General features: G+C 39.9%; 1 protein-coding gene and 1 long non-coding RNA gene across 3 annotated transcripts in view; one reads left to right on the top strand and one right to left on the bottom strand.

Moving 5' to 3' along the window:
- Positions 1 to 1,762: 1,762 nt before the first annotated feature.
- On the bottom strand, positions 1,763 to 27,802 carry FRZB (frizzled related protein). Of its 2 annotated transcripts, XM_068948369.1 has the most exons (6): positions 27,329 to 27,802; positions 16,196 to 16,243; positions 9,236 to 9,301; positions 6,948 to 7,152; positions 6,630 to 6,693; positions 1,763 to 3,037 (listed from the first exon to the last, which is right to left on the bottom strand). In XM_068948369.1, the coding sequence occupies exons 1-6, from the start codon at positions 27,780 to 27,782 to the stop codon at positions 2,927 to 2,929; spliced, it is 948 nt and encodes a 315-aa protein (XP_068804470.1). In that variant the 5' UTR covers positions 27,783 to 27,802; the 3' UTR covers positions 1,763 to 2,926. The 2 variants fall into 2 exon arrangements, with proteins under 2 accessions (XP_068804470.1, XP_068804471.1); XM_068948370.1 differs by lacking the exon at positions 16,196 to 16,243 and having other exon boundaries at positions 27,329 to 27,782.
- The window catches only part of LOC138067633 (uncharacterized), a 44,784-nt gene continuing 43,747 nt past the window's right edge, over positions 26,766 to 27,802 (top strand). Inside the window, exon 1 of the long non-coding RNA XR_011141883.1 lies at positions 26,766 to 27,088. This is a non-coding gene — a long non-coding RNA (uncharacterized lncRNA). The remainder of the gene's footprint in view (positions 27,089 to 27,802) is intronic.

Genomic DNA, 27,802 nt, shown 5'->3' with positions numbered 1-27,802 from the left:
ATGTTGCAGAGGAGAGCAAACATACTGTTACAAACATACCTCTGGCTCTCCTTCAGAGAAAGGCATCACACCCTGCTGTCCCCACTAGAAAGGCAAAACAGCAGAGGTTAACAGCAGTAAAAACAGCTACCTCACTTTCTGTCTATCATATTGCTGACCACAGAAAGAATGCGCATGAGTTTAGGCCTAGCAATAAAAACAGGAAATCCCAGAATAAGGAGCTGGAATTGATGACCAGAAACCAGTTAGTTAATTAAATACATGGAGCTACTTCTTTCCCTTTCTTTTTTCCAGAGATCGTAATTTTCCTTTGGACCTAGTTAGGGTGACTAAAAGATGAAGTAAGGGCATCTTACTTCCAGAGATAAGTGGAATAGATGCTGGATTAGAAGGAAGACCTTTGCAAATAATTGATTAAAAATGTAACTTTTATCAGGGATATTCTGACTTTCCTTGAATGAAGCAATATGGCAATAACGAGGGGGAAGCACAAGGCAAAGCTCAACACAGTTTTAGGAGAACACTGAAAAAAATTCTCACACCACAGAATCTAATTCTGAATTACATAAGAGATTAGATCAGTCTCTAATAAGGAATTAATTAAGCAATGTGCAAAACCACAAACTTCTTGGCCTTCTTCAGAAGGCTCTGAGGATGGGAACAGGATAGTAGTAAGCAAGACTACTCAAAAGTCTGGTGTTCTTGGCTTTTTGTGCAAGAGATTTCTCCTCACATGAACTGCCTACTATTCAATATTTTAACTGAAAAGTCCAAAGCCAAATAATTAAACTTAATTAATAATGTAGATAATGGGTCTCACAGGACTTCCAGCTTACTAGCCCCTGGTCTCCATTTTCTGCTTCAGTGATGCTGTTCATCCTGACATATCTATTATGACGCACCACACCAGAGAGCTGCTCACTGACAGCATGCCTGGAAAAACAGGAACCAAATGACAGAACAGACAAGAAAGGAAGCACTAAACTACAATGTCCAAGATGCATCACAGCAATGTTTTCAAATGTGAATAGGTTTTTTGTTTAAATGACTCTTCTAATTCTTTACCCCCCAAATCGGCTTCTCTTTTGAAAGCCCTTCTACAACTTCTGAGTCAGCCTGGATAGTATACTGAGCAAACACTGAAATAGCGAGAGGCTTAATATTCCACTGCTAATCTTCAGAACCACTCAGTTCTCTAAATTACCCCTTTACTTTTTCAAAATGAAAAACACAAATGATATTGTGAGCTTTTCAGGAAAGTGGCCTGTGTTTCAACTTGTTTGGTACCCAGCACAATTCAAATCTTGCCCTGAAACCTTTAGTTACTAATGGAAATCTTAAAATAGTATTATTATAAATATCCCAAAATATTTGTTTACTTTATTATTATGATCCTTTAAAAACTACCTAAAAACTGCAAAATTGTTTTCGTAACAAAAGGCAGCCATAAAGCACTTAACAGCACTAGGAAGACCATGACAATACTTTCAGCTGAAAATGAAAGAGTCATTTACATCTTAAGGTGGTTTCTTTTCTGTATGCTATAGCTGAGAGGCTTGTTATTTTATTTAAATAATTTAAAATTATTTTTAGGCAAGAGAGACAAGAAAAACATGGAAAGAACAGAGTGCTAATTTCAAATGTTGGCAATGTCTGCAAAGAACTTTCTGAAAGGACAAAAAATGAAGGGTTTTTGTTTTTTAGCTTATATTTTGAATAGTAATATAATAAAGTGACATTGATTCAAAAGTCAGATAAGATCTGTGTTGACAGCTACAATTCTTTTATTGGACATATTTTACTTAGCATTGAACACTGCTGTTTATGTAGGCACAGATTTAAGAATAACACCACAAAATCAAAATGATAAAGTGCAGACCTGTACTGAGAAGCAGGCCTGGTAAGTCAGTCTACTCCTACAACTCAGCAGAGAAATGAAAGAAAAGGAAGAAAACTGCCATTATAAGAGGAAAACATATTGCAAAGTATGTTCTGAGATAACAGAACAATACGTTTCCCACGTATACTCAACATATTCAAAAAACAAGTCCCATGTGTATAAGCACACTGTTTGTTGTTGTAGTAAATATTTTAAGTTAGACTTTGGCTTATGCAAGTTACAAAATTACTTACAAATTTTACAAAGGTATACTGAGTAAAACAGTTCTCTTGATGCAATTTCTTTCCTTAGTGCTAATTAGTATGTCTGTGAACAAATAATTCTACCAATGTCCAAATAAAAAAGTAACTACATAAACAACACTAAACATCTAAACTGTAGTTTTCTACAAGTAAAAAATCATTTTGCTGTTTTTCTGTAAGTAACTCTGCAAACAATTTTCTTTTCCATTCTTTCTCTAGAAGTGTCATGTGACTCTAAATGTGTGTGCATGTATATACATACATATAAATATACACACACACACACATATATGGCCATTATATTTCAGAATAAGAACGTATACACTCAAAAAAAATCCACTACCTCCACTCCCCCCCGCCACGAGCGTCTGCAAACAATGACCAAGCCTGTGATGAGAAAGACCGAAACAAGGGAGCCAGTGTGAGTCATGATTTTAAATCATGGTCTTTGACAGATCTCATTCCTGCTTACATCAGCATTTTCTCCATAAGAAGATTCAGGAGATAAAATGGTAACTTCAGTATGACCTAATCTTTCCCCATCTCATAAGGGCAGTTTTCTACAGTTCTTATTGACAGAAAAAATTATATATTTCCAGAGCTTGCACAGTTCCAGGAAAAAAAAAGCAGACACAAAGAAGAATAAAAACTAATATAAGCTAAAACATTATTTTGTAGTAAACAATAGAATATAACGTGCAATAGTGCAATTTCTCCTTTGCTGCTCCAACAATGCAAGTCTTGATATATAGTCCACTGACTTTTAACATACAGCATTTCACATCTAATTACGTGCTTGTCGTGAATTGCTGGTTTTGCCAGACTTCTGAGCGGAATCACTTTGTCCAGGCTCTCCTTTTCCCTTTCCAAGGTGGCGGAGTTTCTGATCCCAGCGCTGTATATTGAAGTGAAAAGAAATTATAAATAGATGACAGAAGAATAAATAAATACCATTTAAAGCAACTGCATGTATTTACAAACCATTCACTTCCAAAATGCCCCATTACAGATACTCCTGCTATCTTTTGTAGAACAGATTTAGTAAGAAACCTTAATATGCCTTAATAAGGGAATGCTGCCAGACGATGCTCAAATGAAGAATATTTGAAAGAAAAACAGTTTTTCCCCCAGATTTAAACTCTGCTTTCCTTCCTAGCATTTACAACTCAACGTCACCATCCAGCCAACTGCTTCTCCCCACATTAGATAGGAAAAACAGCAGAATACCTCCACTTGCACCTGCAAAACAGTCTAGGACAGCACTGGTTGAGAGTAGCCACTGTTTCCACCGCATTAGCCTCTGATAGGGCTCAAACAGTGGAATATGATGAGGTTATAAGTAAGCTACTTTAAACAAAAAAGAGAAATGATTTCCGCACCTAGCTCTCTTGTAGCCTCGGGGGTGGGGAAGTAGTGAAAAACAACTGTGGGAAAACAAATTAGACTAATAACTTATATCTTCATCTTGCAAGGATGATTAACTCCTGCAGTTAGCCTCACTACACCACACAGCTCAAGTATTTATTTAGAAGCACAATCTACTTTGTCACCAGACCCCTCAGGTTCATTTTGATACTTAACTGCGAACTCTTTGTAGAATTCTAGGGGGGAGAGGGGGATAACAGAGCTTTTACCTCACACTGCCCTTTAACACAGCAAACTCAAAGAATCATGTAAATGAATGGGCTGATATAAGGACATAATGACTTCAGCAGGAAAGTGTCTCACCCTTTAAATAATAAAATGTAACTAGATCCACCTGCTGATTCTTGGGGGGCAGGGGGAACAGGATGAAAAAACAGTCACAGGAGTCAAGGAACAGAGCTGGCCAGTACTTTGTGTTGTGGTGTAATCGCAGATAGGCAGTAATACAAGCAGTATCGAAACTAACTGAAGTTGTGCTCAGTTCTGCCACCATTTCTGCAAGAAGTTACTGATCTTTTCAAGTGAGGTGCTGAGGATAAAAGGGAAAGCACTGGAAGACGACAGCAGCTCAGCACCTTGTAGAATCAGGCTGTGAGGCATATTCCAAAGATCTGGCTCTACAGTACTTTGCACAGTTGCACGTATAATTTTCTGAAGGTGTTAAACAGTTCAAAAGGATTTTGACTCATGAAAATGAAAAGAAGCAGACAGAACTCAACCCTTCATTGCTTGTTTATTCTATAACTGGTATTCCTTGCAGGCACTGCAAAAACCACTGTGGAATAAGATGTACAGAAAATGCTTTTCCAAGTAATAGCAACAGCAGTACGAAAAACTGGCACAAATACAGCTGATACAAACGAAAAGATTGCCCTGAGAAGCAAGTAGCACCATGGTACGGTTCCTAATAGCACCTCCTGAGGTCATATGCCCTGCAAGATGAAACAAAAGGCACAACGAGGCAGCAGGCTGGGGGCGGATGGGTGGGATGGGATGGTGGAAAGGAAAGAGCAGGATACATGAAGGATATGAGAACACAAAGGAACAGTAAAACTAAATTTAAGACAGTGTTGGGACTCAGATTCTAGTAAAGCTCTGGGGACAGCAGTGCCCTCATGAAGCTGCTCTGAGTTTGGACAACCTTCTCTTAGGTTTCTGAACAGCAGCACAAAGCCCATTTCAATTATTTCTCCTCCTATCAAAAAACCCACCCCTCTGTTGGGGGCCAAGAGGCAGAGGAACTTAATTAAATCTATATTTAACTGAAAGGATTTCTGAAGAAATGAAACTTCATGGTGTCTAGAGAGCTAACAGCACAGGGCTTCCCAGTGGGCTGGAGCAGGGCTGCTCATCCGGGAAGTGGATAGGAAAAGTTTTCATATCTTTGACTACTGTATTTTTGTTAAGAATGTCAGCTACGCTGCCAATTAAAATGAGGACAGCGGACAACCATCATGGAACTACTGGAAAGGCATACTAATATTTGTACACCTCTCTGAAAACCTCAAATGCCACTCACGTGCTACATATCTATTTGGCCATTTTTGTGGTGAACATCACGTCACGAGGAGAACATGGTCTGAAAGTATCAATAGTCATCAACGTCACAAATTCCTAATTAGTAACTTCTTGCCCTATACTTTAATTTAGATCACTAGTCTCCTGATGAAAGTACCACTATTGTATCAGCAGTCATTTATATAGTGATACAAATGCCTTTTGAAATACATAGCAGTTAGTCTCTACTGCAAGAACTTTATGATCAACCCACACCTGATACATACCAATGGCTACAAGAACTGAAAGGATAGCTAGAAAGGTATCGAGTGTCACAGGATTTAAATTAAATAAATAAATACAGTAGGAGTAAAGGGTTTAGTCTTTTTATATACATGGACCTCTTCACTGCTGAGGTGGAACGAGTCTCTAGAGCTACCATAAAAACGCTCTGCATATGGAAGCCAATGCTTGACAGAGTAACAACTGAATTAAATTGAAACCAATACTCAGTAGAAGGCAACTCCAGCTCTGAAATAAGTGAGAAAATAAGTAAGTTGCTAAGAAGGAAAAAATAAGTTCTGCTGCCACCAGAGAACTGGAATTAGGGAGAAATTAGCCCACAGCGATAACTGGATTTGGGGAAGTTATGCCAAATTGAACAAAAACTTGGAATACGATCCCCACTTCTTCTCACTCATGCAAACGCTGCGGTTGTGACAAATACACATGGAAAAACTTATATTTCTAATCAGAACTGTATTTTCTGCCAGTCACTACTAAAGCTGTTTAAGAAAATATTCAATGAAGAGACTGGTTTGCACAGGCAAACCCATTATGTCAAATCAACACTTGAGAAATTGTTTCAAAACAAGAATGCTCTCTGTAAAATGACATTCCTTACAATGCTGATATCAATGATGTTCTGCTATGCATCAGATGCATAAAAAGAGATGCCTAAACAGGTCAGAACTGTGTGAATGTCTAGTTTAAACAGCCAGCCAGCCCTCCCAGTACTTGAAAGACATTAAAATACATCGGAATATATTTTTCAAATATTGTGTTTGAGCTCATTGCTTCAAAATGAGATTTCCTTATCCTATAGCCCCTCATCCAGGCCAGAAAGATAAATCTAAAATAGTTACTAACCCCACACAATTTGGTAAGAGAACTGCATTTAAAGAACACTAAAATCTGAAAATATAATTTTGTCTTATATTAGGCAACAGTGATAAAACGCTTTGTTTTCTTCATTATTACCACAATCTCAATGAAGTAAGCACATGCTGCAGAAAGCACAGTTTGATTACAGAGCTAACACATTGCTGTTTGATTTTTGAGACTGAAGTCTTGATTGCTATTACACCAGTGTAGTTTGAGGTAATTCCATTTAGCTCTTTACTTTTTTCAGCATATATTTCTGAGTAATATAATAAATAACATGCCAGGTTAACATTTAATCATTGATACTAATGAACTAGGCATTTCTTCCTTTCTCTTCAAAAGGTGGGGCAAACGTTTCATGATATTCGCAGCATTTGACTTCTGGTGAGACATTTTCTTACCTTTACTTTTTTACCTAGACGATCCTTCCATTTCTCAGCTATGGAGCCTTCTACCAAGAGTAACCTACACATTGGAGACAATCCATTATTTCAGTAGCAGGCATACGTAGGCTGTACAAACCGACACAAACACAACTAAGATCGCCGTGCTTACAGAGAGAGCCTTCTGCCTTTCAGCAGTCCAGCTGAATACGATTAAGGAGTTGCACAGAGAATCACACCAAGTTTTCAGAGGCTGGTGCCTCCGAAATATAGTTCTATGGGGAGAAGAATAGATCAATAACAAATATTCCTCAAGCATAAGGCAGAAAGAGTTACCTGGAACGCTCCTCATCTTCATAGCCCATTATGATGTATTCTTCGTTGGCACTGAGCGGTGGACATAGGCAACCAGAGTTTGTGTAAAGGTTTACAGTGTCCTTTGGGATGTTCACCAAAGAAGATTTCAGAATCTCCTTTACTTCCACTACTGCAGTAACATCATGACATTTAGTCTTCACCTCTTTCACTTTAGCCCGAATGACTGGGAAAAAGTAACAAAGAGTATAGTTAACAGCAGCAAACGATACGGGTTACCCACAAGCCATTCCTAGCAACCTCATAGATTAGTCTTTTGTGTGCTCACTTATCAAAAGCTTAGCTGAACTCCAGCAATTTTCCCACCCCCAACTCTTCATTTAATCCTCCATGAAGATGGTGCTCCATTTTATACATTTAGTTCATTATTTGCATGCTTTCCTCCTTTTCACTCATGCTACAACTGCTCTTTGACTACTTGCAGTACAGATGACCAAAGTTAATTTGTCATTCTCAGCCTTTTATAAGACGTGAATATGCATAAAAACTTATTGTATCACTATCCCTATTAGATGACAGGCCCTTACATTTTTTATTCTCTCTCCAGTGACCCAGCACTAATCTGTTCTGTTCTTTATGAACTCCAGATGCTCCTGATCTTGACCTGACGACCTGTCTAATTGTTTCTTCCCTTATCCTTTCTTTTCGACTTAAGTTGCACAGGAGGGAAAGTTGCCTTTTAAAGGCAACAGTTTTTCAGGTCTCTCAGAGCAATCAATGAACTGATACCACATGCAAACGCAAAGCAAATCCAGAGGTCATACTCTAGAGAATACTACATCTTTCAAGGCTTGCAGACAGAATCCCTTCCCAATTCAGATAAAAAATTCCACAGGTTTCTAATTTCTTATAACCTATGTGACAAAGATAATATGGAAGGAAAAGAAAAAGAAAAGAAAATCACGGACAACAACTCTCTTCTCATGCATTGTCCATAAAGACATTCAACCAGCATATATTTCAGCCACTTTAAATACAGCTGCCAACAATTGGCAAACATTATGCATCTAACATACACAATTGATCCAAAGTGATCCACTCTCTTAAAACCCCTTAACTTCAATACAAAATCTTACTTTAGTTTGGAGCTCTTTCAAATGCCTTTCGAAAGCTCTTTAGTTTCAAAAGAAAGAAAAGAGGGAAACAATGTGATACAAAATACAAAGAGAGCCAGTGGTTAGAAATCATCTCCGAAACAACTCCCGCACAGTCATCAGTAGCATGCTCAGTAACTCTCTACAACATGCAGGTGCAGTATCCGCTAAAGAATAATCATTCCATAAAGATTTCCCAAATAAATCCATCAAAACAACATGAAAGCAACTAGTGACCTCCAAAAAAGTTTGAATACAATTATATTCTTATTAGCTTCTAACAGGATTTATTTTTAAAAGAAACTTATCTGGAAGTTAATCTTAATATATATTAAGTAATCGCTACCATTTAGATGAAGTCTTTAAAGGTAGTTCAGTAAACCTAAGGTTATTCACATGAGTAATGGGGAGCAAGAATGGGTCCCACAAGTTCCAATCTCAAGGGCCTAACTGTTCAGTTCCTGTAAGTGATACATATTTACTGACTTCATCAGGTTAGGCTGCTTAAGACAAGCTGTATGAATAAAAGCAGCAGATAGGACCTGTGATATGTCTGAAGAGTAGGGCAGTCTGGATAATAGACATAGTATGAACATCATGCAGTCTCATAAGCATTACTGAGAGCTTAACACAGCCTGCAAGATATTCTTTACTGGCTTTGATAACATGAGAAGGAAAGAACCTAGTACGATCCCACAGTGAGCTTGCAAGCATGAAAATTAGTTTAAAAAAAGAAAAAATAAATACTTTCCTCTGTAAGCAGAACATATCTGAGCTGTACATCAAAGGGGAAATTTAAGCACAGAAGTCCACAATGTCATTTTTATCAAATCACTTTTCTCACTAAAAAAAGTGCATGAATCCTGAACGCCTTTGTTGACGCTCCATGTCAACAAAGGCAGTCTTGTACTAAAATATTAGGCTAATCCTTACTCATTCTTCTACAAGCACTCTCAGTTTTGACTTTGGAAACAATGCTTCAGGCCACGTCTTCCTTCTGTAATAAGTACTACTGGATTAACAATTAGTAATTGGCCCATAGCCTACTTTTGTGAAAATTTTCCCAGCCCTACCTATTTAATTCCCTTACTGTAGCCTTAAAAACGTTCATCTCCTCCTTAAAGGCTTGGTATCTGGCCATGCAGCTGTCCTTACCGTAGTTATAATTGTTCCGAAGATAGGTCTTCTGGGTAGCTTTTATAGGCTTACATTTGCAGCGTTCTGTAAAACAGAAACTTTTGTTTAGAAAGAACATAGCCTATGCCCAGCGACAATCTCCCTGAGACTCCAAGCTCACATCTAACAAAAACAGTGCCTGTATTTTTTACAGGCAAGGTAAATATAAAAATATACAGGCTATTATTGCAGGAAGATACTGTGAAACTGTCCCAAAATGTGGTTTGCTCTGTCTACCTAATGGCTTACATTCTCCACAAAGGACCGGTCTAGATGGAGATTTGAGAGTACTATGCGTAGAATACTAACAATCACTGACACATTTGCATTTGATCTTTTTAATCCTATGACAAAAGAAAACAAAAACAAATGCATCTCAAATAGGTGCTTTATTTCTAAACTAAAGGGCAGCCAGAACGTAGGCAGTATTTCTTTTTTTCCCTTACCAACAGAATGATAAGCCAAGGCAAAGGTGCCTCTCTAGCAAATATTAGTCAAATGGATCCGTGTGCTATTTTTCAATGCATATACCATAAAGAGTGCTTTATTTTTTAAATGTAGATCCAAATGAGAAGTTATGGGATAAGTCCAAGGACGTGCATACCTAGAAATCTGCATTGCAGTGCCTAACTTTCAGGCACCATGTCACTAGGGTAGAGTCCATAGTTTCAAAGCAAGCTCTGACACTCACCATGTAATAAAGGAAGAAAACCAGAAAACTAGACAGAATGGGTACCCCAGAGAATTCACGGGGTGAGCAGGGAGCTGCCTTGGTTCCACAGGTGCAGAGGAGAAAGGCTCAGCTCAGTCATTTTTCACGTTGCATTTCTTCTGATTTTAGTTTTCATATGCAGAACCCAAGTAGGTCCTAACCCCTACCTGAGGATCCATATGCAGGAAATCCTGCCAGAAAGGTAGGCACCTCTGTCTGTTCTTTCACAGAACAAAAGACAACTTTATGTTTCAACATGCAACTGGGGGTGAGAGCCATTTTTACTTCACAGTCTCAAGAATTTACCAAGAAATCGGAAATCAGAACCCTATGCTGTCCTCAGGCTGAGGGAATTCAGAACTAATCTCTTATCACACCGGGAAGCACCTGAGCTTCTCTGAATGAGAGAAATTTTTAACTCCTACCTGAAGCTGTGCCACTGTGCAGCCAGGAATGCTAGATTCGCAGACTAGAGACAGCACAGAGGAAAAGAGGTGAACAGTTAAAGGCACTCACGCAAGAGCCAGGAGTTATGAGAAGTCCCTGGCACAGGAACCGCAATTGTACTTTATCCTTAACTTAACAGCCAAACAGCAGTGAGGGATAAAGACCAGAAACCAGGCTCCTTCACCACAGGGGCAGAACACTTCACCTTTTGGGCCACACAATCATGTTCCTTCTTAGCTTCCCAATTAATTTTGCTTGAAACAATTTCAGTAGGGGTAGCGCTGAAGTTCTGGCTTCTCCTTTAAGAAACTATAAGGGCTAAAAATTCCATGAATAACAAATAACTGTGTAGTTATAACCAGAACAAGGAGCTGCTCACGAGCCTCTCCTTCGGAACACGAGACTGAGAACTGGGACAGCCACATGAGGGTATCGAAGTGCACACAGGCAGGTTTTGACATGCAGCAGGGCCGGCAGCTGAAAACCTCCGTTTCAAGGCAACAATTCCCTCATTGAGCTTGAAACTCTGCAGATGCTTGGAGCTCATACTTCCTACAGAGGAAAGATCAGCAATTTATTGGCAACATCCCCTAGATCTCGCTGCAGTTCCACCAGCATGCTCGTTCTCTAATTTGGAAAGAATAATATGGTTAGCATAGCTGCCTGGAAAGACTGCCATTGCCTGACTTAAGTCCTTCTGATAAATCCACACTGTGGATCGTCACACCTAAGTCTAACTTAGGCTTGCACTGTATATACAGAATTTGGACATGTAATAATAAAAATATGGGCCAGAGAGCCACCTTCTGTTCGACTTTGCTGTATAAAACTATGATGCGTTCTCAGGTTTATTTTCAATGTCATAATAAATAGGGAAATTATTAGCCCACATGGCAGTAAGGGTGACCTTCAAAACACAATACAAATGAACATTGTCAAAGTACTGTTTCCAGTGGTGCAGCTTCCAGACAGCTGGAAACAATAACTGATGTAAAAACACTTTCATTAGTGTCAGGGGAGTACTAATGCTGAAGCCTCAGACCCACGCTTTTATTAACACCACAAATACTTCACTGCTGGTTATTTTAATGCAAATATCCACTTATTTCAAGCTAGCATATAAGTGGAGTTTGGTAGAGTTGCACGGTCAAATCCAGCTCACAGAAATCTCCCCCTGCAAGCCCACTAGCACACCCATTTCAAACATCGGGCTCCAGAATTAAGTACACTTAGTCATCCATTTGGACACAATCAGCAGAAGCAGTATCTAGTTTAGAGCAGAGCAGCTGACCTGAGCATAAATCCAGGTGTCCTGACTCATACTCAATGTCTTAAGTATCTAACACTGTCTGCTGATTATATTTCACTCAGCATTTAAATGAGAGTAGACCTAATACAACCTATTTCTATACACCACTGATCTAAAATAACAATGCATACAGCCAGCGATTTAGTGAAATCCAAAGTGAACTCTAAATTTAGAGTTTTTAAAAGAACTTTTATTTCCTGGAAAAGAGTCCTGTATTTAAAGAAAAACAAAGACAGTATCATGGGGCTATGGACTTCTCAAATTATTATTTATTTTGGATTGAAAGAATTCTCATAGTTGAAAATACAAAAAATACAGGAGAGAAGAGAACATTTTGAAGAAGAGAACATTGTTTCCTTGAATTTCAAACATATCCTCAGAAATCTGTATATTTCTATATATAGGACAGACTTAAGACTGTATCATTGTAACAGGCTGTACATACTACAGACTTAAGCTTTTGTATGACACTATGCTAAAATAATAAAAGCAAAGAGGGAAGTGATTTTTGGCTTCCCTTCTGCCTGTGGGAACTCATGCATACTTTAGGCCAAATTATGACCCATTTTATAAGCTGCCTCAGAACAGGCCATAAAAGACCTGATCCTATGACCCATACTCACGCATGCATCTCAGAATTCAGTTCCAAGAAGTGTTACGCTAACAATCTCCTGGTCTACAGAAGTCTGTTCTGTGGTACTAGTAGAAAAGGAATATATACCCTCACATTCCCCTCAATTTTAAGGCAGTATTGGGAGCTCTTTTTTTTTTTTTTTAAGCTTGAGAAATATTTTTTATTACTATTGCTCTAGAAAGAAATCCATAGAACTGCCCATGTTCTTAACGAAGGATAACTTCTAATAGTCCTACTGCTTTTCAAATTTATATTTCAAAGAACTTTACAAAATGATGCATTATTTCTAATCCCTATCAAGGGATAAAGAAACTGGCTCAATGAGGCATTAAGTAACTTGCCAAGGTCAGTTATTAAGCCAGCTGTAGAGCTAGAACGAACTCAGTACTCCCAATTCCTGTTACAGTGACCTTCAAAAGAAACATAATATGAGTATTAGAAAAAACATTTTTGACTGATGCCTGTTTCTTGCAAGGTTTCCGCAGGTAGTATGAATAGAGTATCCAGAAAAGAAGGCAGCAAAAGAACCATGTTGTAAAAATGGTCTGTCTCTTGACGCTAAGGGAAAATCCCATTCTACATAAGCCATGTGCAGCTATTGATCTGGATCTCTTTACTTAATTTTCCTAATGCATGTTTGTCTGGCACCATGCCTGGATATTCTCCTCCGAATCTGCCAGAATTCTCAAAAGAGCTCTGGGACCACAGCAACAATACATCTGAAGCACTGAGACAGACAGAGGTTCACATCAGTTTTGACTGGTACCTCAGCTAACTTTTCAATTAAATATTCTTTTTTAATGTAAGCCAGCATATGCCTAACGTAAGCTCAACATCTATGTCTTTGAAAACTTCCCCCTATAAATACCAAAACAAATGGACTGCACGACAGAAAGTTTTTCCACAATAATCACTACTACCTACGAATATGTCATCTTAAATATATATGTATACATAGTCTAAAATGTGTCTGTAATATCCATCAGTCTAAGTATTCAGACCTGGCAAATTCTTCCCTGATAAAATAAGGATAAAAAGGTCTGGAAAGCCTTCTATGTGACTTGAGGAACAACTGATGAAAGAGATAAAAATGTAGTCTGCAGGGGGGAGAGGGGGAGAGGGGGAGAGGGGGAGAGGGGGAGAGGGGGAGAGGGGGAGAGGGGGAGAGGGGGAGAGGGGGAGAGGGGGAGAGGGGGAGAGGGGGAGAGGGGGAGAGGGGGAGAGGGGGAGAGGGGGAGAGGGGGAGAGGGGGAGAGGGGGAGACTTAGATCAAAAGTTTTGCCAATTGACAGCACCAGGGATAAAAAATGCTTTGAACAGATTTAAGACATTAACATTGCTCACAGCAACAATACACAGAAGTATTTGCAATATGTTTCAGAAACCATGGAGCTGAGTCCAGGATTCTTTCAAACACTTCATGTTCATGCTACTCGCAAAAAAATCTCTATTTACAGTGGCAAAATTACAAATCTGCTTTACTGAACATATAAAGAAGCCAAGTATTGAAAACATTTTTTTTAGGTGAGGCTAAACTGTATTTGTCAATTTAAAAAAGCGTCAATTGAAACAAGTGCATTGAATCACAAAATGTGGTTCTACAATGAAAACTGGTGATAAAAACAGCACCCTTCCTTTTACATCAGTCTTGTTCCTGTGCATCTTCACTCTCTTTTTGGATGAGGGTTTTATACATGTGGTTTTGCTTCTACTAGTCCAGATGCACCATGACAGCTGAAGATTCAGTACAACTGAATCTTCCTCCTTTCTCTTTCACTACTACTTATTTATATGCAGTTCTACATCACTTAAGACAGGTAGCTCTGAAGATATATTAAATATTTCTGATATAATATGACATAGAAGGCATCCAGCTTTATTTTCATACCCAAACTGTAGTTTGCATGTTCTTTGTATAGAGCATGAAACTCACACTTATGCCATGCAATTAAAAATTGCTTAACAGTAAAAAGATATTGAATGATAAAAATCTTAAAGCCTTTCAGACATGATCCCATGCTCAAGGCAAATTAAAGCAAAGCTTTTTAAGGGGCTTACTATTGTCAGGGTTTTTTTTAATTGTTGTTGGTTCCTAACGGATGTACACTGGAATTTAAATAATATTTTGCACTTATATAGTTTATTTTACATTGGGACCTACTGATTATGTTTTAAAACTGTGTTATAAGCTGAGCATTATTAATATCATTTTACAATTCCACCACAGAGATTAGGGCTAAAGGTATGAAAATTTGGTACCTAGCTATAAGTTCCACAATCCCATTTAGGTACTTATACTAATAATTTTGACCATCATTGTGCACTGTAGCTCATCAAAAACTCCAGAAAAGAAAGGACAGTATGTCTAACGCTAGGCTCCCAAGTCTCATCTTTTTGCCAAAAGCCTAGGAGGAAGACTTCCGAAGGAAAGCTAATAAATTCAAGAAATCCTATAGTTATTAGCTTGCTTTAACTACAAATTCACATTTCTGTAATATCATCATCTACCCAGCTAGGCTTTGCTTTATTGCATTGCCTATAAATAGTGGCAAAACTCAGAGGAGTCTATTCAGTTCCAGCAGGAACAAAACAAAGAAATAAAAGCACCAATAGGGGACCCACTGAAATAAGAACAGTCTCACAAGGTCTTATCCTTAATGTTCTCAGGTTAATGGGAGTTTTGCCATTATCTACACAGGGTTCAGAATGTAACCTACAAATTTTAAAACACTATCTTTCTCGCTCTTGCCCTCCACAATAGAGAGAGGGCTGGTATAGTCATCAGTTTGCTGTGAAGTAAAATAAAATTAAGGAAAATAGGCATTACTTGTATTAGTTCTTAATGTCACTTAGCATATCAGAAGATCTTTTTCCTTTCCTACTGAATCCCTAACAGCCTACTTGAGCCTAGCCTCATTTGACTAAAGATTATTAAACCTGTAACTTGTATAGCGGAAGTGAACTGAAAACATTACTGTGAGCATCTGCAACTTTATTTTTTCTTTCTTAATGATTTAGAGCATTAATATCTACCAGGTTACAGAATTTTCTTTCAGTATATCCAATTCAAATATTGCATTGCTTTCTTTGCTTTACAGTTTAAAGACTTGGGATTCTTTTTTTATTTCAGTAAACATTTTCCCAATTAAATCAAAATCCATGTTGGTACACTTGTAAATGCTTTGACCAAGAAAGTGATGAAATGGGCTCTAAAAGCATACAGAGGAGCATCTACGTAGTGTGTAAAAAGTCAAATCGTGAGAGTTCCTGTGTTGATAACACAGGTTTGACCAACATTATTCTTTTTTCTGCATGATAAAATGTTAAGAGAAACGTTTTGCATTGTATTGATGTGGCAAAATATGCTTTTGTAGATTCTTACCCAGAAAATTATTCTTTTTCTCACTAAATTTTCAGTTTTGCACAAAAAAGTAACGGGGAGACAAGTTATAGCTGGAAGATCAGAGGAAGAAACTACAGCATGTTTTATAGCAGGGAAGGAAATGCATTTAATGATCAGTCTTCTGTCCAATAAGACAAAGCTTTCTATAAAACCAACACAGCACTCTCGATTTGATGGAAATTTTGCCCAGAGTAGGAGAAACAATTGCTAAAAGAAGTGCTAAAAAGTTAATTCATTCCTCCACTAAGAAATACACAGGCTTACCAGCCCCCAAATCTCACTTTCATGTGACAGAAATCGCAGTCTACAAAAGCACAATTTACAAGAGCCTAAGACAAGACAGAATATTTATGCATCACTTAGTACTGGTCTTAATTATTGAAAGAATTTGCAAGAATATAGCTTATTATACAGTTTTATAAAAACGTACTCACCACTGCCGGTGCCTCTACAGTTGCCATTATTAGAATCCATAGGGAAATCTGGCATGGATTCGTAAAATATGTAAAGAAATGTTAGTATTTTTAATACTGGATTATTTCAATACAGCCTCATTAAAATGCTTTTTCTTTCTCTAATATTTAGTATATTAAAACTTTATAACTTTATTAATAAACAAAGAAGTTGTAATGTTCTACAGGCCAGTCTGCTCTTGCTAAAGTTGACATGAGCTCTTATCTAAACTTGAGTGGAATATGGCTCACAAAGTTAAATGCAAAAGCAGATTAAACGCCACATTTATACCAGTGCATAAATCAGCAAGTTTGAGAGAAGGATGGAAACTTACGGCATGAACTTAGGGCATCTAAAAACATACACATACTGTTTGCATTTAATTAGATGCTGAAGGAGAAATTACTTTTAGTTTGTTTTATTGGTTACTGAGAAAATCAAACCCAACTTAATCATATCACTGAAGAAAATGCCAAAACAAATGTTTCAGACCTTCCCCTTCCCCTCAGTTTAAACAACATACTGATTATTTTGAAGGACGGAAAGAATGTGCCAAACTTCCAAAGAGCTGTTTTTAGAAACATCTGTAAGTGGAATGTGTCCCACATTGGTAAAATGCATAATTTCAAATCTGTTGTTTATTAAATCACACTTCCATTTACTACATTTATGCATATACTTAATAATGAACATGAATATATTACTGCATATAATGTTGTACAAGCAAGAAAAAACAGATGTTTAAATATAGCAGAGAAGTTACAGGGGAAAAGTAGTACACTTTATTAGGATGACAAATAAAATGGAAAAAAACAGATGAGCCTTCAAATAAAGAGACCTTCTTTAAGTTTGCATGCCCAAAAGATTGTGTAGCTTTTTCATCTCCAGAAACTGATGTCACACAAACACCATCTTTCTTATATCCTTACATTATCATGCATACAACAGCACAGCTATTAAAGTGCAGAACAAACGAATCCACGACCATGTAAAAAAGCTGCATTCTTGCAACTAGAGCTATATGGATTTGTCTGTAATATAGGCTAGGACACTGATGATACTTAGTACAGGTGAAGGGTTTAGACATGTGGATTAAATTTTAAGGACTGGGACTGTTATTTAATCATAGATTCTGAACTGTAAACATGTATTTAAAATACCTAACTCTTTACCAGATATCTAACACTCACACTTGATCTTCTAATTTTGCCCATACATTAAAAAAAAAAAAAAACTACCTTAATGTATTTTTACACTTCTCATAGCATGAGATTTTCTTTACATAAATGGACATATGGCTAAACGATAGTCAGGGCACACATAAATCTGAAAAAAATCCTAATTCAGTTAACTGATGTAGTAATTAACTTCACAGAACTGAGACTTCAGAAACAAGTATTCCTACCAATGTAATGAGCAAAGGGTACAGGAAATAACATAGAACAATTGACTAGATGCCTTTTTACGTCCGGTATCCTGTCCCTGGTAACAATCAAAACCATCTTTCTTCAAAGAAAGTTTCAAACTATCCCAGTACTTTAGTTTATAGTACAAAAAACATTTTTATGGTGGCAATTTAGTCTTCAGCCATACTGTACTTCCACGGTAGCCATAAGGCTTCTCCATACTGCCTTGTAACAAGCCAAATTACATACGCTAATTCTTATTTGTTTTACTATGATTATTCATGTGAGATATTCTTGAATTTTAATACATTATTTTTATGAGGTAATAATTAAAGGTTGTGATTCTTACCAATGATATACAGTAACGAAAGCGGTTCTCTATCAAATTTAAATGCATTTTACATTTTATCAAGGGCTTTCCTGTATTCCAGGACAGGATGATAGAAGAAATAAAACGGTCTTCAAGCAAACGATAAGTAAAAGGATGATTATCATATTTTTCACTCTTCTCCTTTTGCGGGGCCGAGCTCTGTGGCCTTGTTATAGTGTATTTAGTCAGTGTTTCTCTTTAAACCAACAGCTCTTTCTGACTTGGGGACAGCACATAGCATGCTTCCTTCTATAGTTCAACAATTCACTGACCTCCCGCTACAGAAAGAAGTATATAAAACGTTCTACCCATGGCTCTACCTCTCCTGTTGATGAGGACCGGCCTGAGGTATTTTGCCACTCTCTAGGCATTCAAGACAGTAACGGCACCACGCAGAGAAAGCTCTCTGGATTTGCTGCCGCTCTCACTCTGTTGCCTTGGGCAACTAACTACCCGCTTTGCCTTTAGGACCTGCTCGCTTTGCACATGCCCAAAACAACTTTTTCTGGTGCTTCACCTGGACCAACAAACTACAACTCCTGCCAAAATAGGCATGTCAGTTATGAATGAAGGGATGCTTTGTTCACACTTCTAAATCAAATTCCCTATGCCAACAAAACTGTTAATGGGGCTAAACCAAAAAAAGCACAGAAAGACACCCTTCCAAAACTGAAGGCTGATCCAACCATTCATGAGCTTCACGGTGTTTGTATGTTAGATCTGCATTTTGATCCAAACTGCCAGCTTCTGACTATCCAGAAAAATCACCTGCTGTTCTTTTTAGCCTCACACTCCTATACAGGAATGTTTGCGATAACAAAGGCTTCCTTTGTTACCCAAGGACAGGGATTCTAACGCATTTCATTAATAAACACTTATGCAAGACAGTAACTTTGTATATTAACATACAACTCCAGAATTAGAATCTACAGTTGGATCCAGTTTGAAACCCCAACTATGTTAGCACAAAGTCCAATTGACTCTCAAGTTTTAACTAGAGACAAATTTGATTAAAGCTGGTGTATTTCTGTAACTTTGGGCCAGATACTCAGCCCTGGTTTATCAGCTGAGGAACTGTCCTTGTAAGCAACATACAGAAAACTCCATTGCAATGCAATGAGGGCTGGTAAAACACTCAACATGCCTAATATAATCCCGTAACTGCAAAAAAGAGGGAATTAGACTGCTTTCCACCAGACATTCTCTTCTACTTCTAGGTATGTGACTTTTTTTTTTTTTTAACCAAATAACAACACAGCACAACCTCAAACCATGTCATAATTCTACATGCACTCACTTGCCAGTTCACTTGTCCTACCCTCAAACCAAGAGTTATGGATATCTGACAAAACAGTTGGCTGTACTGCAGAGGAGTAATTTGGTAAGAAGTTGTGTACTGAACAGCTATTAAAGGAAATATGTTCAGTTTTTGTGCCTAAGTTAAGGCTGCGGTGCACAATGTATTGTATACTGCAATTGTGGTCACAGTAAGGTGTTTGTCAATGAATGAAGGGGCAGTAAACAGGTACTGTTAAGCCACTTAATGATGCATTTCCTTAATTTTGAGCGCTAGGCTAGGCAAGTATTGAAGCGACTTTAGGTTGATGCTTCTCAGTGTACTTATGCTTATTTAGGGATAGGCAGTTACTAGAGAGAGGAGCACAAGCCTATGGGACAGAAGAACTGTGAGAGGCTACCCAAGACCTTCATCACTGCAGAAGACACAACGGATAAGGCTCCTCATGTCCCTGATCCTTTCCTTACACCCTGCAATCAAGTTCATAGCGCCCAGTGCCTTCTCGCCCGCAGCCTTCCCATGCTTCTCCCTCAGCTCCAGGGCCAGGGCAGCGGCAGATCAGGGCAGGCTAAGCCTCCACCGTCCTGCTCCTGCCCTTGAGTTTCCTCGTGCAATTGTGCAGGGTCTCCCCTCCTCAGTGGGACACTCCTGACACCGAGCTCGCATCAGCCAAGCGGTGTGAAACCAGGGTCTGAGCCACTCCTTCCACCAGCCCCACATGCCTGAATTGGCTTACACCAACCCTGAAGCCCCACGCACGGACCCAGCAGTTGAACGGGTGGAGATCTTTCTCCATCAGGCTTACATGTACACTGCTTAGACTTGCAGTCACAACGCAGACAGAAAAAAAAAAAACCTGCCGTTTTTAATAATAAACAACTGACTTCCTATTGTTCCACTTCTCTCCAGAATTGACCTCTTTGCCAAGTTCTGTCTACACAAAAAAAAAATTTTAAAAGAAATATCTGTCAACAATGATTAGCAGGACTGTCAAGGAGAAATATTATGCAGAGCTCAAACTCTAAAGTTTCCTATTAACATTTGATTAGAAGAAGCGGGGCAGGGGAAGACTGATTTTTCCCACAAGCCATTCTAATTAATCTTTTTTTAGTGGGAAACTATAAAATCACTCAGAATGAGAGAAGAATAAAAGCCATTTTTATAATCAGTGTACAAAATAACAATTCCTGGACCACAGATTTGGATGAGAGGTTAAAAAAAAAAAGGAGAGAGAGAGAGCGAGAGAGAGAAACAGCCAAGAGTAATACGATCCTGATGGTCATTGCAATTAAAAGAGTATCACCCAGCTATTATTGAAGCCATTCCAGGAACACTGCTCTAAACAACAAAACCACAGAGAGCGGTTGTTGTTTGGGCACTTTCTTCAGATGGAGTATCTGTGAGCCCTGTTGATTAAGAAACCTTTCAAAAACATATACGCTTAGACTTCGTAATCTACTTCAGCTCTTAATACACAAGGAATCTTTGCTTAGCTGATTGAAAAAAAGGTGAATGAAAATAATATATTAAATTTTAATTAGTATCATTTTTATAAGTCACTGCACGGTCTTTGTATGCTAAACCCTAGAGCAACTTGCAAACTGACAATACTTCCATTCTACATACATGTAGGAAAATCTGAATTGTTAACCTTTCATTTACATCAATAAGAAAACAAATATTTCTCACTGTCTGCACCAAAACCTGGTTTTAATAAAATTTAACTACACAGATCTCGACTCTGTGCTTAGACCACAAAAGCCATTCTAGGGAATTCAGTCTTCAAAGGCTGGCAAATTGAAGCAATACTGTAACATAATCAATGATATTACCGTTAACAAGGTTTAGCAAGGTTTAACATTTTCTTATTTAACAACGTTTAAATTATCTTATTTACATTTGCTCACAGTATCTCCTTCAAGGCTTGCAGCTTGCAATTATTTTGCTCTTTAACTAAGAAACTAGTCTGCTTGAAAGTTGTGCAGATGACTAAAACAAATCTCCACTCTAAAATGATAATCTCAGCATATGCAGTCATCCCAAGGAATGTATACTTTGCGTAGTCTGAAATACTTTCCTAATACTCTTGTAGAGTTCGACTACAATAACCAGAGCTATGCAAAGCGCGAGTCAGAGCAAATTGGATCTCATGTTTGGAAACAACTGCTTTGGAAATTAAGTTAAAAACATATGAAGAATGAGCATGAAAAATGATTCTTTCACTTTTGTTTTAAGCGTACAATGCCTAATTCACATAGTGGATTACTACGAATTCATCTAGGCAGACATGGTTGAACTGCATTTAAGATTCTCAAAATACATTTCCCTCAATTAAATAACAGTTAACTTTCTTTAAAAGATTATGTTTTTTTTAAAAGATTCTGAATTCTGAACGGTTGTCTTAGAAACATTTTGGGTGATTACCGATATCTTGCTGTGATGTTTCCTTTTCTCCAGCACGTCACTGAAAGCCCTACACGCTTTCAAGCCATTTTTATATCTGCTTGTAACAGGGGCAGTTCCTGTTCCAGGACAAGCAGATAAAGAACGTACAGTGACCAGCAGCTAGTTTGAGGTAGCGGAAAGGCCCAGCTTTTCTGATATGGAAATTCACAAACGTTTAAACTGCTCAAGAACTTTCTTATGACGGGAGTTAGAGGATTTGTAGTTTGAGACTGTAAGCTGTAAACTCCAGAAACATGGAACCAGGTAACTGGATGGATCTGGCTTCTCCACAGAAGACACAAGTTAAATCACAAATTAAGTACTGCTTCTTAGAAGCAGTAACAAGATCAAATACAGTGAGATATGACTGCTTTACTGATCCATTTTCAAAATTCTTTAAGGGAAATAATGCAGGTCTGTAAAGTTATCCCTGCAGCTGTTGAACAAGCAACAAGATTGCTTGTTCACAGTTTTTCTAATTTTAAAGTATGCCCCACTCAAACATAAATTAAATATTTGCAAAGTGAGAAATACAGCTGACAGAACTGTTCTCAGATATGCTTGTTACCCATTATATTGCTCTCATTTTATTATTTCTCTCTTCAAAACAGAAATAAACTTGTCACTTTAATATAAACAGTGTGATAGACAGCAGCAGACCAGCACACATGCTTAAGGCTTTTCTGAATCAGCATCTGAATGTTAGCAATGAATTTGGTCATTTATTATGTGTAAAATTAAAGACAGGCCCCAATATTAAAATCTTAGATTCCAAGAGCTGACAGACTGGGTCATGCAGTGCTTAGCAGTACTTGGCCTTTGTTTGCTTCTGTACACGCTTCTTGCTACTTCACAGACTAAGGAAGATTTGACAGGAATGAAGGAAACAGGCAACTCGATAAAACTTGAGGAAGACTCAGCTTATGCAGCCGGCGCACAGACTGAAATATATGGAGCAAGTGAATGGGACATTCTGAAGCATCTACATAGCAACACTACTTATATACAACCATTTGGTATATACACAACAGCATATATCAGTGTCTATGAGTGGAATCACTTTCATCCACAAAAAGCATTGGATAGAGGTGTAAAATAAAAAGCCTAGGATAGAGTTGACCTTCGCACACACTGGCCTTGCAGAGGTTAACATATTGTCAAGAGGGTTTTTTAATTCTCCCTCTTGGACTTTGATTTGTGGGATCCTCCAAACAAACCGAAATATTCAGTGTCATGCTAGTCTCCGAAACACCTACATACTGCCTTTTAAACACGGGCCTGGAGATTCCCTTTGTTATGTAAGTATAAAGGAGCCCAGCTGTTTTCCACAGGTGACAAAAACTGGACTTCACCAAACTCACTGACAGATAGGAAGTATCTGTAATATAAATAATATTTATGTGTTGTATACATCATTACATTGTGTTATTATATATTACACAAATATAATATACATAAAGTAACAAGAAAGGTATGTTTTCCACAGCATATTTGTTTGAAGGTGGTCCCTAAAACCTGAATGACCTTGGCCATCCAAAATCAGTTGTTTTAAAGCACTGTCATGAGGCAAGTCTTGCCTAAAATCCAAAACAGTTTTCTCTGAGCCCTAAACAAGGTGCTAGTAGTATTTTTACCAGCCCTCTCCATCACAAACATCTTCGTGGCTATTTCATCCCTTTAATCTGTAGACTGCCCTGAAAAAATCTTAGGGGAAAAATATAAATATCTCCCTCATTCTTGCAAAGAGGAAACCCGCTCAAATCGTAGGCTGCCTATGGAAAAAAGAAGCTGTTCTAAAAGATGCTCATAGAGGATTAACCTATGTCCCAATAACTGAGAGAGAACTTTTTACTGGGATTTGTCACAGATTTTACCAATTGCAGCTTCTCCACATTTTATACCAACCACAGTATTGTATGTATGGGGTGTACAACTGATATTAGTGAAAGTCTTCATCATTTACTGTAATTTCAACTAAAGAAACAAGTCAAGTGGATTCCAAATGAACTTCAACTTGACACTGTCAAAATGACCATTAAAGTAAAGACCAATTACTTTCATGGTGACAGAGATTGGACATAATGAAAGAAACGGGTTTGTAGGACCTGATGAGGCAGAACCTCCAGGAATCTCATATTGTGGAGCAACAACCAACAGTTTGCATGCCTACGCCTAGACTGAGGCTCTAATCAGCCAAATGGGAGAGGCCAGCAGTATAGCTGGTACCGGCACAAATCAGAGCTTGTCAGAGCACCCAAAAGCTTTTTTGCTAGCTTCTGTACAGACTCTTCCTGGCTGCGGAAGAGCCAGATGACAACTGAACTGGCATGGTGTTAACCCGTCAAAAACGTCTCAATGCATTGAACCTGCCACTCTACGAGCCCTCTGTGTCCTGTGGCCACCGTCTTTCCCATAATAGCTGCAAATCTCCAGCTCTCAGACTGTACCTTTCTTAGAAACTGCCACTGTCAATGCCTCTTACAAGCAACCCAAACTACAGAAGATGGCCTTCCTCAGTGTGCACCGAGTGTCAGAACACCCCTTTCACTCAGCTGAATCACGGGTTCATAAGAGACATATGGCAGACTATTAGGAAAAGAAATGGAAATCAGGCCTTCTGAACTGCCCCTACTCAATGGCAAATATCTGAGCATATTGTCTTTTAGGCTGCCACCTTACACAAGGGATTAAAAAAAAAAACAAACACCACATTAATCCTCCTCAGTTAATAATGCAGAGATGAGCTTGAGAAGAAAGAATACAGTAGAATCCTGTCACCCTACAGGCAGCAAATTCCTTTTCTTTTTGAAAATGAAAAATGAAGATTTCATTTCTGAAGAATAAACTAAAAAAACAAAAAAAAACTATTCTGTAACAAAAGCCACTGAGAAACAAATTCCCCTGTGCCTGCTCTACTAAAAGTAGTTCACAAATAGCATGAGGTTCAGGAGTGCTCAGGAAGAAAAATAAAAGTACTGTATACTCACCATTGAACAGTTTGTTATTTGCATCTTCTACTTGGCTGCAATCCTTTATTTGGAGAATTGGGAAATGTTCACCTTACCTCTTCCTAGAACAGCAATACTTCATTCTGCTTTCTAAAGGAGCATTTTCATTCCCTCAAGAAGGATTCTTTCAGTCTAGTGAATAATACAGTGGTTCAAAATTTTAAACCCAGAAATGAGAATGTCATCAGGTTCTCATTCGCTGAAAGAAAGTTTTCATGGATTCTGGACTGGAATCATTCAAAGAGGTTATTGTACTGCTGTGGTCCTCAGAAATAGGTAACTCTGGTGCAACTTTAGCAAAACTTCCTCCTTTCAGATTTGAATGTGATTGCTTTCAAATTGCTGTAGACTTGCCAAGCCTCACTCAGTTTGGATGCATTTTAAGGTAGATGTAAAAGCATCTCAATGCTGCTGAGAAACGAGTTGGGTGTTCAAAACCACACTCCCCAAAACCATCCCAACAGGTCCGCAGCCCTCAGAAAACAGCAAGAAGAGATGCAGAGACAAAAATAAGCAGCTAGGTTTACAGGCTGGGTGCTATTACAGAAGGTAAAATAAGGAAGGAAATGTTAGAGAGGAACAATTGGAAGGGTCAGAGAGAACTTTAATAACAACTTGAGATATCAGTGTATGATTATTGAGTGTTATACAAGTCTTGAAAGCGGTAGAAAGGATAATTTGATGGAAACAGAGAAGGAATGGAGTTAGTCTGGACTACAAGTAAATAGGGAGGAGTAAACAGAAAAGCTTATCTGGGGAAGGCTGAACAGGAGGGCACGGTCAGGAGACTAAAGTATGACATCTTATTAGGAGAAGAAAACAGGAATTACAATATCTGACATTGCTGGTAACGAGATAAAAGCACAGTCAAACACTGAAGTGCTGATCAAAGCAAGTCAGAAGAAACAAACCTTTCATTCAAAGGACACTGGTGATGGAGAGGGAAGGATAAGGGAGAGATGGAATATATTACACCCAGGGAACTGCTTCAGCTTGGTGCTGCGGGCTGCTGAGCTGCAGCAGCAAGAGCTACTAACAGAGAGCACAAGGAAGCCTGAGGGGTGCACAGGTGCATTCCTGCCTTATCCCCTAACTTCCCATTAACTGCCTTCTGGCCACAGCTTGCTTTTCTGCCACTTTGACACAGAGGTCATGCAAACTCACCAGCACTGTGACTTATAGCATGTTCTATGCAACCTGGTTACATCATTGGCAAATGTTTTCCTCAAATGAGACAGGTCATTTTGTAAAGGTCAAAGCTCAGCCACAATAACTAACCGTTGCCTACTTTAATTTCCTATTCAATAGCTACTTCACTTAAACATTCCTACGGTGCTCGACTTACTGTGTTGCAGGCGTGCAGCGGTAGCTGTTCCACTCCAAAGGGAGCTGCTATTCAGGTACAAGCAGAATCACACCCTTAGCGGAGCAGAAAACACTGGCAACAATAGTTTTGCAGTGTCCTGGTGACACAAAACAGGCGGAAGTCTTCATCCATCCATATGGAGATTTTCCTACTGCTACGGTAACCCTTAGACAGCAGCAAGATAACATAGCTAAAAATCAATTGCCAGCAGCCTTGTCGTATCTAACTCGGTAAGCACAGCCAATGAAACAGGATGCAGCCGGAAAGCTGCTGGGCGCTGCGGGCTTGAGTGGCCCCTTGAAGGCCATCGTGATGGGACATGGGATAGAGCAAATGAAGCTGCTTCAACATTGGAAGGAGCCTTCACCCCTGCCCCCCCGGACTCCAGCAATGAGATGTACTAAAAATGCACCTTTGTTGCCCTTGTCTTGACCATAACCAGGGTACCTAATACAGGATCTGTGCTGTAACTGTGTATTAAATGCAAACGTGCAGTGATGAATCTGTTTTCTCCCCCTCAGCCGCCCCAGCAGAGATTGCGCGACGTGCCCGCGCTGCTGCTGGCACGGGGGCAGGAGGGCGACAGCTGCGCTCTGACTCAGGTCCCGCCGCGTAGGGCCGGGCGAGGGGCACCGCGAAGCTGCCCCTCGCCGGCACCCGAAGCCGCAGGAGGCACAGGAGCGACCGGTCCTGCCGGCGAGCGCAGTCCGCTCTGCAGGGAGCGGGTGGCTGCGGGAGGGGTAAAGCCAGGGGCTCGGCAGCAGGGCCCGTATCGATGAGCGTGCCTCCCAACAGCAACTGCTGCTGACAAAACGCTAACACCGCGTAGAAGTAGTTTCCTGCCTACGTGAAGGTCGTCAAAACCGAAGTTTGAAACCCTACCGCGCTCTGCCAGAGGGCTGTCATTCGTCAGGCATTCGCCTCTTTCCCGGAGGCAAAACTTTTTCAGAACTGATATTGCGGATAAAAAGGGAGAAAAGAGGTAAAAAGCACAAAGCGGGGGGGGGGGGGGGGGAGGAAAAGCTTCCCACAAAGGTCTTGGGGGGGGGGGGGGCTGCGCTTGCCCAGCACCGTCTGCTCGGGCCGCGGCGTGTGCGCGGGCCGAGGCGCAACCTCCCCGCGCCGGGGGCGCCGTCGTGCCCGCGGCTCCGCGCCCGCGCTGCCGTGCGGTGCGGTGCGGCGCGGGGCGGGGCGGTGCGGAGCGGGGCAGGCCGGCACTCACCGGCTCCCTCGGCGGTGACGATGGCCTCGGGGGAGATGCAGACGCCGCGGTCGTAGAGGGGCAGCTCGTCGCAGGCCAGGCTCTCGGGCCAGGCGTGGCGGTAGCGGACGAGGACGGGCTCGCAGCCGGCGCGGGCCCGCTCGCACACCGACTTGCAGGGCTTGATGGGCTCGTGCTGGAAGTCGATGGTGCAGATGGGCGCGTACATGGCGCAGAGGAAGAAGAGCAGGTCGGGGCTGCAGTTGGTGCCCAGCAGCCCCTCGAACTGCTCGATGGCCAGGATGGCGTTGGCCTGCGTGCTGTGGTGCAGGTGGTTGGGCATCTTGGTCATGTTCCAGGGCAGCGGCTTGCAGAGGGGGATGCGCACCGGCTCGCAGGCCGCGGCCCGCGCCCGCGGCGCCCCGCGCAGCAGCAGCACCGCGGCTAGGGCGAGCAGCGGCAGCCCCCGCCACATGGCGGCGCCGCCCCGCGGGG

The sequence above is a fragment of the Struthio camelus genome, chromosome 6 (genome assembly GCF_040807025.1).
Source record: "Struthio camelus isolate bStrCam1 chromosome 6, bStrCam1.hap1, whole genome shotgun sequence".
Lineage (NCBI taxonomy): Eukaryota > Metazoa > Chordata > Aves > Struthioniformes > Struthionidae > Struthio > Struthio camelus.
The sequence above is the reverse complement of the archived record's forward strand: the minus strand, read 5'-3'. Positions and strand labels throughout refer to the sequence as shown.

Excerpts from the sequence above, each read along its gene's own strand:
- FRZB (XM_068948369.1), bottom strand. The coding sequence starts at position 27,782 with ATGTGGCGGGGGCTGCCGCTGCTCGCCCTAGCCGCGGTGCTGCTGCTG. Across the intron at positions 9,302-16,195 it reads CTGTAGAGGCACCGGCAGTG|AACGCTGCAAATGTAAGCCT; the intron begins GTGAGTACGTTT and ends TCTGTTTTACAG. Across the intron at positions 6,694-6,947 it reads GAAGATGAGGAGCGTTCCAG|GTTACTCTTGGTAGAAGGCT; the intron begins GTAACTCTTTCT and ends TCCAATGTGTAG.